Below are 12,688 nucleotides of genomic sequence, written 5' to 3' on the forward strand. Positions count from 1 at the left end.
TACTATACGTCAGTATCTATTTTTGTTTAAACTAAACGAGATGAAACTATTAAAAAGTCATTTGCAAAAATAGCTTGCAAATATATTTTTCAATAGACCATCCATAAATTAAAATAATGCCACGGCGGGAGAACTTTCGCTCAGGGGAGTGCTTTAATGGCTCTATTACTGATCATTACGTTGCGACTACTATTGAGGATAAAATGAAACGTAATCTCAAAACTTAATTCATCTCGATTTCTCGACAGTCTTGTACAAATGCGGTCAAGATGGATATCTTGATTCAAAAATAAACAGTGGATTCATGTAAATGCCCCAGATGTATAGTTCTGGAATGATCATTAACACTATAGCAAGAATGACATATGTAGATACATAGACTTAATTTTTTACTTTAATTAATAAGAATAAAGCGTCTAGATTTGTTTTTTATTTTTTACTAAAATCGTATTTAACAGCTTTGTTACACGGCACCGTTATATAGCCATTATACTTATTTAAACTAAAAAATCTAATCCCATTCACATCCAGTCCCTATATGTTATACTCATTATAACGTAGTTGTAAATTGTATACAAATATAATTTAATAATTCGAAACAAACATACATACGACTTATAGTCTCCGTCTGACCAGAAGTGAAAAAAGCGTGAGTTGATAAATAAGCATTCGAATATCATCAATGCGAACTGATTATACAAAGTAAAATACGCTTACATCGCCCTTCTAGTAATTCTTTCCCTTCGCAATACAGCAAACGAGTGGGCGGACTCTCCAATTTGTTGATCTTAAGGTCCTGATTGCATGTTTGTATAGGATTTCGTGATGACGAGAAAATCGAACCAGGAATCCAAGTGGGTGGTACGTAAACGACATTTGCTGTGGTTATTGACTATATTATCATTGTAATACGCATAATTTCCTGATTGGATTATCGAGTATTGAAGAAAGGAATAATAACAAAGGAACGTGAATACTATTTTAGTTACGTCTTATTATAAAACAAAGATAAGCAGGTATTGGTATTGTGGTTTGTCTAGGGTATTATCTTAGGCAATTAATTATTAACACTCAACACATAGAATAGTCAAGTAATTCCTAAAGGAGAATGACCAGATTAAATCTATAATTTTGTAAAGAGATGCAGAGGGAGGACAAGTTTTAGCAGTTACTGTTCAGCCCACAAAATAACGTATGTTAATCTGTACATAAGAATTCCAATTGTGTACGAAGTCATTTTTCGGATTTTATTAAGAATTACGTAATATTATTAATTATCATGAGAATAATTAATAGTACATAAATAAAAAAAATTAAGACTAACAATACGTATAAAAAATACGAACTATATAATTAATTTTATTGACATTTCTACCAAAAGTGTCAATAGAATTAATTTTACATTACGTTCTATACAGAATCGTATGGATAATTTAACCATATCACCTTAAACAGATTAATAAGCACGTCCTGCTTGAAGTCAGTTGATTAATTAGGATAATTTATAATAATTGTGATCGTAAGACCAAGTCACGGCCCCGATTAAAAAAGAACAAACCAATACTCGCAATTCGAGTTTGCAACATCCGCGCGCAACGTCGGAAGTGATCAGTAGAGATCACGACGCACCGACGCGCGCTAACAACCCGCTAATAGAGGTTCGTGCTCGTGACCCCGCCCCCCGTGCTCGATAATAATGTCCAAACTGACGGACACTGTTATTGTTCTATTCCCTTATCCAATTATGAACTATATTCTTGTGGAGATGCCGACTCTATTCTCACGGTTGAAGTAGATTGGTTTACATTAATATGAAATAATATAGAAGAATAATAAAAAAAAATGGAATGTCATAGAAAAAGATTGAACTATGATAATATATATTAATGTTATTACCATTCTAGTCGTCAAATTTTGTATATTTATTGGTAACAATGCACCAAAGCAAAAATAAAAAAAACCTACAAAAATTGCAAATTAAAATATATGTAATAAGAAACCAAACATGGAGATTGTGCTTCAGTCATTTATTCAGGAAATTTATTACGACGTACTTAGACTATACAAACATTTAAAGCATTTCAACTATGCTTCACAAATTATTGACACAATACAAAATCTGCGAAATATTGCGGGCAACGATTGACAGTCTAGCTTTATTTACTGTAAAAGGATTTTATTATTTATTGTAATCAAAGCCAATGTAATAGTCAATTCAGTACATTTTTTGACATTCAATTATGTTGAATATAAGAAACCTAGTAAGTGACCTACGTTTTAAGATTTATATCATTTACTGTCATCTGCACTGCGCTATAACGGCACTAAGTACAGCCGCACACTTTTCATCATTTGAAGCACAGCACCACTCTTGCGTTGATAGAGAACTAAAATCTACCTCCATATCCTGTAATTTCAGTGCCTTAACTCATGTTTTAATTGAAACACATCTTACAAAACAAGTAATTTATATGGTTTTAATTTTATTTCTCAAACAGGAATTTATATTAACACTATTCTTAAGTACTTAAAATTAAATAAAGATGTTGCAATACGGTTACATCTCCTCCGACGTTGTATAGGGGGTCTGGTGACCGAACTGGTGAGCGGTGCTTGCGTCTAAAAGCACAGCTTAACTACTGATAGAATATGATGATAGTAGAGTATCTCAATTAATAATTATTATAATAAATCACTCACCCTTAACCGCTGGTCCGCTACAGTCCACACGCGGCTCGCGAAATCATTGGAAGCGCCTACTATATACGCGCCGGTCGAATCGAAGTCTACTGACATCACGCCAGCATTCGAACCAACCAGGTTTCCTCTATTTTCGATCATAGCTACGGAAATATGGACTAAACATTATGGTTATCTATATACCTATATGAAATTATGGGTATGTTGATTTTTTTAATTTGAGGATTTTAAGACTTGATTTTGAATCTTGAACCTTCTTGGCCAATATTTAGCCAATATTTAGCCGAGATATTACCTACGTTACCTACGGTAGGTAATATCTCGGATACCGTAGGAACCAAACACAATACAACAGTACATTGAAGGAAAAACTTGAAATAAACCCTTTTCCAAGTTGCCTCGTCATGTGAATATTCTCGTATTCGAAAACGACTAGGAAAAAAAAATTCAACTTCTAATTTTTATATTATATACATAAATTTTGAATACTTACATTTTGATACGTCCCATAATTTAACTTTCCTATCAGCACCTCCTGTAGCCACCACACGATCTGTGGGACTCCACTTTACGGCATTTACTTCTCCGTCATGCGCATCCTGTACATAAGATTGAAAATAAGCTATAATTACTACATCTATAAGACTAAAATTGAAAATTGATTTTATATAAACAAATATTATTAATACTACAAGAAATTTTCTGTCAGCGAACAATACTGCTTAAATATACCTTTTAATATTATCTCTAAGAGAGATAATATCTAATCTATTGTTTTGTTTATCTCTCATAGTATTGTTTAAATAATATCATAAGTAATTACGGTTTATAAAAAAAAATATTAAAATATTATACGGAACTGAATACTCATAGAAAAGCAAAACTCAGTTAACACGTATTCCCTGAAGTCAAGCAGCTAATACAAAATTTGATGCCAGTGGTGGATACGCTTTTTTTTTTAATTTTTATCGTTGTTTTTGGTATATGTTTTTTTATATATATTATTTTCTTTTATTTGATTTTCTTGTTCGCTTTTTTTTTATTTCATTTTTTTTTTCTCTTATTTCTATATAAAAAGGTAAATTTAAACATAGCTGGTTAATACGAGATACAATGTAATTTTGCTTTCAGTAGAATGAGGGCATTATGTCTTCTGCGATTACAATCAGTCGTCTCTCCAGTATAATAATATAATGAGCAAAATTTATTCTTACGAATTTCAAAGCGACTTTAGTTGGTAACACAGTCGTGTAAAACGGCATAGACTCAATCAATTTATCTTCAGAGGAACTGCCAGGTGATTCTGCGCTACTTCTGCTGCCACTTTCTCTCGCTGCTTCTTCAAGTTCTTTTCTCACCTTATCACTTTTCTTTCTAAAAAGGACATATATTTTAGATTCAGTGTTTGCGCTCTCATTAATATTTTTTAAGCGTAGCCTTACAAAGCATTTAATGCAAGGCGATAAACCGGTCAAAGAATTATTTAAGGCTCTTATGCCATGCATTACAAGTTATCGGTAATAAACAGATTATAAAAATATTAAATCATGCATCATAAATTGCTTCATATATTTCAGTTTATTTTTATAACATAACCGAGGCTTTCTTATATATAATACCTAGGCGGTCTAGCACTTTAGAACCCTGTCTTACTTCCGATAGGAGCATTTTCGACTCTTCGCACGGTACAAACTTTTATATTCGTAAGTATGACCGTTCGTATAGGTCTGTGTGTTGTATATACATGTATATGTACTATGTATGTATAATATTTATGAAAATAATGTATCTAACTCTCTTGTCTAGTATCTATAACACAAGATACGTTTAGCTTGGGACTGGATACCGTTATGTGTGGATTGTCCTGAGATAATAATATTATTTATTTTAACGTAATAGTATAATAAAAACTACGATAAATTTATTTATTGCTGTTACCACGGCATCAGTACGCAGAAGCTGATTATATCTAGATTATTCCATGTAGTTACGTAATATCATTAGGATAGGGGCCGTTCAAGTATTACGTACTATAGGGGGTTTTCACTTTGCTTATTTTGAATGACATGGGGGGTGGGGGAGTCTTGATGATGATTACGTCATAGGCAGTCATTTACTTTTTTCCGAATATATACAATACATTAATTAAAAAATGTTTAAGTAAACAAGGGGTGGGGGTAAGAAATTTGCTTACTTTTGCTGATAAGGGGATGGGGGGTTAAGTAATTATAATAAATCTGCTTACGTAATACTTGAACGGCCCCATAGTGGCTAAAGATCCATATATAAATAAATTATTGTGGTGGTGTCTACATAAATCTATACATATGTTTGTATATAATATCTTGGTAAATTCAGCTCACATGTACTTATACTATAACAATAAAACCATATCGTACTTGTATAACACTAAAATCAGCTTCAGAGAAATTGCTTCCTAAATCGGCCTAGTGTGCCCGCCGAGTGTCGATTTCACTTCCCCCACATCCGCTTCAAGATTGCCTCTGACTTTATGTTATGCATAAGTTTAAATAACATATTTTTCTCCCTTTTATGTCTAAACGATTTAACTTTGTAGCCGTAAAATATTATACTATTAGGAAAAATATTGGTATTTAGTGAAGACACCATTAAATTCGAATTAATAATATCCACCGGTTTTTGACCCTATTTATTTCCTTTATTATATAATAATACAATAATTTTTGTTTTGCTATAGGAGTTTCCATCATTAGAGAGTCAGTCAGAAATATAAAAATTGACCAATGGGAAACAATATTTTTAATTTATTAACCTATTATTTATATATAAACATTTGGTACGATATATAATAGTGTTATTATAATATTTATTGCGAAGTTTTTATTACATTTTTGATATTTCGAATAGGTAATATCATAACTACACAATAACTGAGTCGTGCATATTTATAATTACATTTAATTAAAAAAAGACGTGCAAAATCACGTGCAACTGATACATGCAAAAACATTTGTTGTTCAGGAATCAGCTTTACTAACCCAATAATATATAAGTATAATAAATATAATCGACACTTATAAAAACCCAGATTCTTTTATAAGTGAGTTGGAGGGGCAAATCGAGTTAGAAAATCAGGTTCGAATTCTGATTTACGATTCACACGTGATTCTAGTGGTACGTGATAATTTATGAAATCGCGCGATGCTTAAAATAAGTGAAACGTGAAACAAACAAAATGAGTGAGATAGAAATAATTTCAATCACAACGCAACATTTTTCCGTGGAAGCACCCCAATTTTGTAAATTTCCATCTATTCACATTAATAGTAGCTGAAAAGATCCTTTATGTGAAGTATAGTAGGACAATGAACAATGAAATAGAAACATTTAACAAAATCCACCAAATTATTGTAGATACACCCCATGAAGTCTTGAAACACCAAAATTTAGAAATTATAATTCGAAAAATTGTATAATATCACATATATAAAAAAAAATGTACATATTTTGAGCTCCCTATGAAATAAAAGGTATTATATTAAATACATTTACTTAAATCCAATATACAAGTATAATGGATGACATTTATTTATATGTATACACTATTTAGATTTCTGTTACTGTTAAGTAGATTATAATAGAAATGAAGTTAACTTTTTAAAGTTAAACTACTGAATTGTATATGATTATATACAAGGATAAGTAAATAACGTATTTATTTATTTAAAGTGTTACTTGATAATAATATACTTACAGAAACAACCTTTTTTAGCTTTATTACATGCTCAGTGAATGCTTACAAATAGGAATTTTGTGACCCAATTTAAAAATAAAAAACTATACTTTCATGAGACCCTTGATGGCATAAATCCAATATGAATGTTCGAATGATAGGATGGTAATGTAATGACATAATCTGCCAAAGATAACACTGAAAGTCGACTATAAATATAAACAACTGACACTATTACCCCGTATGATGTACATGTGAACAGACTGAAAGTATTTATATTTAAAAAAATGAGTCAGTTTCAGAGTGCAGTTAAGACATACACGGCAGATTGTATAGAGAAGTAAATGTTCAATTTAAAAATGAACGCCACAATTCCATCAAACCACCACATTCTCATTCACATTATGCCAAACTCACCCGAAACTAACTCTACCAAACGTGTTGATGAAAAACGCGGTAGGGTTGCTTGACCTGTTGAAGAAATTAAACAAAAAGCAAAAACAAATTATGGATACAAATGCAAGCATTCTAAGCCGCCTGGCACACGCATAACCCACTCTAATTACAACACATGTCACAAAAATAATACATGAAATTTACAATATTATTATGTACAGTGAGGATTTTTACAGTAAGAAGTAATGTACTCATGCAGTGCAAACTAAATAAGTCAAAATTTTCAGTTTGCGTTACATAAATACGTGTACTAAACTTTCCGCGTATAAATAATCAACTACTTTCTAAATGTACATGAACATAACAAACATTAACTACATTGCAATGCACATTCAAAAAACATTATTCCAAGTAGCAATATACAATAATATACAAATTAATAAAAACTTACATACGCATCAAGTAAAACGGACGAATTAATACATACACTTCAAATTAAAAACTTAATACACATAAAAATAATGCAATATACAAAAAAGACTCAAAATAAATAAAAAAAACTCTAATTCATTTAATCTATAATGATTGATAATATAATCAACTATTAAAAAAATTGTTATTACATTTATGAAATAAAAATTCGTGCTGTGTAAAATATATAAAAGGGCTCAGAACTTACTTAAGAAAATGCTCATTCTCTTCGTTCATTTTATCTGCATCTTTTGCTTTATATTTTATTAATCTGTCCACTAACGCTCGATTTTCATCCTGTAATAACGGTATTAAAAAAATATAAGTTACACTATTACAATGAAAAAGTTAACTACCAGAAGTTATATAACTAACCCGATTGAAATATTTTTTCATATTTAGAAACCTAACTAATAGTCACATAAGGATAAATTTCATAATATCGATATATATTATTTATGTAGTTTTCAAAGGTATTTTAGAATATTTCGGTGTAAATTAAAAAAATGGAATGTCACTCATCGTCAAAGTTTTCGAATACACTGAGTATAACTATGCAGATATAAGTCAACAAACAATTTATATAGACAACTATAATAGCGTAAGGCTCGTAAAAGATACAGCTTGATCAAATTTAGGTTTTTCTTAAATTTGTAATGAATTTTACTCTGACAAGTATGGGAGGATCGCTAGTTTAGCATATGAACTACAATATTTACTTTTGTATGTATTTACTTTATTTAAACTAATTTGAATTAATTTAATGTTGGTACACAATTGGTCTCATGACAAATCTCTCTTCTCCTCCTCTTAATTAAAAAAAAAATAAGTTTGTTACTTTATTTTTTATTATACAACAATATATCTACGTATATTAATAAAAATCCCCCCAGGAAACATAATATCAAAAAAAGTGTAACATAGTTACATAGAAAACATCCTGTATATAACTACATGTAACTAACGAAATATCTTGGCATGTGGCCAAGTTTTTAAATGATGCTATAAAATGTAAAGTTCCAGCAGAATAAATATTTTTAAAATAAAAACTTAACTATGCCAAAAATAATGTACGTTGTATAAACAATAGCACACACAAAGGGTGGACTAGTTTTCTTCGCCTGATGAAACAAAATAGTACCACGACGTACTGATGCAATATTTTTACTATTAATTATTATACTTATTATTATGTGTTGATGGCCTCAGTGGCGTCTAGCGTTAAGCACACCGATTCGATGTTCATAGTTCCGATAGTCGCGGGTTCGATTCTTCGCACGGCACAAATACTTTTATTCATGAATATAATTGTTTGTATCGGTATGGGTGTTTTCTATGTATAATATACATATATGTATTTAAGAAAAAAAAATCAATGTATCTAGTACCCATAATACAAGGTTTAGAAAGCTTATCTTGGCGCTGTGTGAATTGTCCTGAGATTATTATTATTAATTAGTTAAAAACGCAGGTTTGAGGTAGACTTTACCAGCTCCAGAAAAATTGTTTTAGCCGCCAAGTAGCTGAATTTGTAAGAAGTGTTTCGGTTGAATAGTTTCGGTTGTATAAGACAATAAAATTACAGGGTAAGCTAGCTAGACATATTTCCTCCGGAATGGTAATACTAACGTCATATGATGTGATGCTGTTTCTGAGTATCCAGTTAGGTACAAATATATATTTTTTACACTTCTAATGGTAAAAAATAGGTTTACAAACCTGAGCTTTTCTTAATTTTTCCTCTATTGATGCAAACGCTATCTGTAAAGCTTGATGTTCATCCCTTAGCACTTGATTTAACCCTTGTAACTCAGCCATATTGTTTTCGTACATTTGAATCTCAGCTCTCAAAGATGCTGTAATGGCTGTATTTTCTGAAATTCTGAAATATGAACAGAGATATCTTCAGTCATAGATATTAGTGATATACATTGGTGACAGATTACAATTGGGAATTGATTAACACAGGTAATTCATCCGTCATACTCGTGAATGGGTGCTGCTTGTAGAGACTGGTCTGCTCTAATCACTACGACTGATTTACTCTTATTTAGTTCTCAACCAGTTGGTTGTTCATTCACTATTTTCTCCATTTGAGTATTTAACTGAATTAGTGCTAATTGGTAGTTTGTATTCACACACTTCAACTTAAAAGTGTAAAGTAACAAAAAAAATATTTAAAACACGCAAGTTTCTTGCTGATGCTCTTGTGATGAGACAGCTTTCCGAATGATAAATAGGTTGAAAAAAATGTGATGACTAATCAAAAGTGCTTCAATGTAAGTTTATTTGAATAAATTGATTTTCTATTCTATTCTACAGGCAACCTAAGTGCTCTCGGACAGCGGTTTTAGGGCAGCTTCCATCCGCATACACTTGTGAAAATATCTACCTGCCAAGGTTTTCTCTAGGGACCACAACATAGGGTTTTTCAAGATTATGATTATTATATATTTATATATTATAAATTTTACATTAATGTTTTTTAACGGTCGACAACGCGCAAGTGACATATCTTATGTTTCAGGTGTCCATAGGCTACGGTAATAATTTACCATCATACAGGCCATATGTTTGATTGCCATCTACGTGGTTTACAAAAAAAAAAAAAAGGTTTCAACTATACTATATTAAACAATATTAAAATAACAACTATGATTGTTGCAGTAAATATCAATTAACAAGGGAATAGATATAATAAATATTTCTATGAATATTACCTACCTGGGGTAAAAACAGCTTTACAACGATTATATATATTTTTAATTTCTACGACCCTTATATATCTAACCAAATTCTTTATGAAAGCACTTTTAAATATTATTATTTTTAGGTAATAACACTTACATGACATCTTTATTCTGAAGTTGTCTTTCTAACTCATGTACCCTGTCATTTAAATTGATTATCTGTTGTGCACTTTCTCCTCTGCGTCTATGTAAAGAAGTCAATTCTTCTTGTTGCGCTAGAATTTTATGCTCCAGGACTTGTATTTTTTCAGTGGCTGCAGTGGCTGAAAAGTGATATAAAAATACATAAAAGGATTATTGAAATAAACATCTATATGTAATTTTATTATAGAGTATACTGACAATTTTCCACAAATAATAACAGGACACCATTCATTCAGGCATCAGGATTCACCTACAGTTAAATATAAAGAATGTGTAGTGTAATAAAGACAACAACGTCTATCCAGATATCCAAAATGTTCAAAATCAAATCTTAGTTAATTTATATTCATACCATATTTTACTGTTTCATACACAAATAAATATAAAATATAATAAAATGAGTCACAGTTGACTTATTTAGCTGTTATTTTAGTAGTTGTTAAAATATATAAGTTAGTAGATCATTACACTTTTATAGGTATTTGGTATAAATATCTATTATCGTGTTGTTTAATCCGTTTTTCTGCAGAGAGAAAAGAACAAATGCTGTTACATACCGGTCCACACGACATCCCAATCTCCAATGCTTTTATCCATTATTTACATGTATATAATTAATTAATAATTGCATATAAATAATTATGTATTGTCAAAAAATAATGTCAGTATGATTTAATGAAAAACAAATTGTAGGTAGAATATAAAAAATATTTAAGTATTAACTCTGACACGAAGTTATTTATAAATAATATAATGAGGGTAGACATTGTCAGTAGATATATTTCTTTATTACATGAAGACATAAAAAAAATATGTAAATATTAAAAATACAACATTTAATATTTACATATTTTTTTTATTTCAATATGTAATATGTAACTGACAAAATCTAAATACAATAATATTATAGGTATATGTATATTATCGTGTAAATAGATTTAGTGATATAAAAGGATAAGTTCTTGCTTATTCACATTTGGATAAGGAAGAATGTGGCATAGTGATGACTGATGTAGTCAGTAATAGTAACCTATTGGTACATTACTGACTAAATTGACTAAACAAACAAACTCACTTTTACATTTATAATATTTATCATGATTCAATAAAATATGAGTAATGAGATAAGACTATTATTTAGTGACTATTATGGTGAACAAAATATGATAGAGTGGATAAAGTGATAAAAAATGAAAGTTGAATATTAGGAGATTAAATTGATCAAAAACACAAAGGTATTATATATAATACTATATATATATATATATACATAAAGGTATAATTGTAAATACCCAATCAAATTTCCCATAAAGGTAAACTACATCAAGACAGTAACAACAATATCTATACATATAAATAAAATTGGAGTGTCTGTTTGTAATATTAAAATAACCATTTTTTTACCACATGTATATGAATATAAATATGGTACATACACCAAAATAATATTTTTTACAATTTTTGTCTGTCTGCCTGTCTGTTTGTTACTCTGAAATGGATGGATAGTAAATAAAAATGACAGATTGCACATGACATCTTGGTACATGAGAACGGCAAAGCATAAGTGTCACAAGATGACATAATGTTTGTGCTGTTCATGTATATACATATGTAATGGTTATCACCTACCATTGGATGGACCATTAGCATATTTGTAATTACAATTACGTAAAAGTAGTATAAAATAAATTTCATTTTAAACTATTTCTTATTTTCTTGAATTATTAATTAAATTCAAGTAATTATTATACACTAGCAAACAATCCTGTCTTTGAATATTCAAACTCCTCTGCTTGTTCAATACTATAACATACATGTAGTATGTAACTTAGAATCACTCTATCTATTGCTGAAAACTGCATTAATATCTCTAGCGTAATTTAATAAATACCAGCTAACAGTTATCTGCGTCTACTTGGTTTTATTATATAAAGATACTAACCTCCACTTGATGTCACATTATCTGTATTAGAATATTTGATTCTTTCATTGATCAAAGTCAGTTGCAGGTTTTCATTTTTAAGTGTATTCACATTATCAAACAGTCGACTTTCTGAAAATTGGGTAAAGAATTGACACATTATTTTTTGTACACATATATCTGTTTAAATTATGTTTTTAAAGTTATATTTAATTTAATTAAAATATAATTAGTATCCTTAGTCAATAATTTGCTTTGCATTTATAAAAAAGGTATTATATGTCACTTACTGTACTGATTATATATATCATATTATATTATGTTAATTTATATAGACATTATGAATAATATTGAGAAGTATTCTATTTATTTACAAGAAGTATATTATTGATCAAATATGGCAAATTTTGCAATTAATATTTCATAGCAAAATTTTAGGTAATTGATTATATGAATTAATTTTAATAGCCCCCCATATTAAAAATATATTCACATATTATCAATACAATAACATGTTATTTTTAATTAAATTATTTATTTATTTTATAATTAAATTGATGATTCAATTTTAATAACATTGTCATTGGAACA

General features: G+C 29.6%; 1 protein-coding gene across 2 annotated transcripts in view; it reads right to left on the reverse strand.

Annotated features, from left to right (window-relative positions):
- The window catches only part of LOC131847919 (autophagy-related protein 16-1), a 187,034-nt gene that overhangs the window by 173,406 nt on the left and 940 nt on the right, over positions 1-12,688 (reverse strand). The window contains exons 2-9 of one of the 2 annotated variants that reach the window (XM_059197634.1): positions 12,119-12,229; positions 10,130-10,295; positions 9,002-9,164; positions 7,491-7,579; positions 6,833-6,886; positions 3,915-4,074; positions 3,194-3,299; positions 2,701-2,843 (exon numbers count right to left, since the gene is read on the reverse strand). In XM_059197634.1, the coding sequence (XP_059053617.1) occupies positions 2,701-2,843; positions 3,194-3,299; positions 3,915-4,074; positions 6,833-6,886; positions 7,491-7,579; positions 9,002-9,164; positions 10,130-10,295; positions 12,119-12,229 (992 nt within the window). The remainder of the gene's footprint in view (positions 1-2,700; positions 2,844-3,193; positions 3,300-3,914; positions 4,075-6,832; positions 6,887-7,490; positions 7,580-9,001; positions 9,165-10,129; positions 10,296-12,118; positions 12,230-12,688) is intronic. The other variant, XM_059197635.1, reaches the window with a different exon arrangement.

Source organism: Achroia grisella, unplaced genomic scaffold (assembly GCF_030625045.1).
Source record: "Achroia grisella isolate CSIRO2021 unplaced genomic scaffold, CSIRO_AGI_Agris_v1 utg544, whole genome shotgun sequence".
Taxonomy (NCBI): Eukaryota; Metazoa; Arthropoda; class Insecta; order Lepidoptera; family Pyralidae; genus Achroia; species Achroia grisella.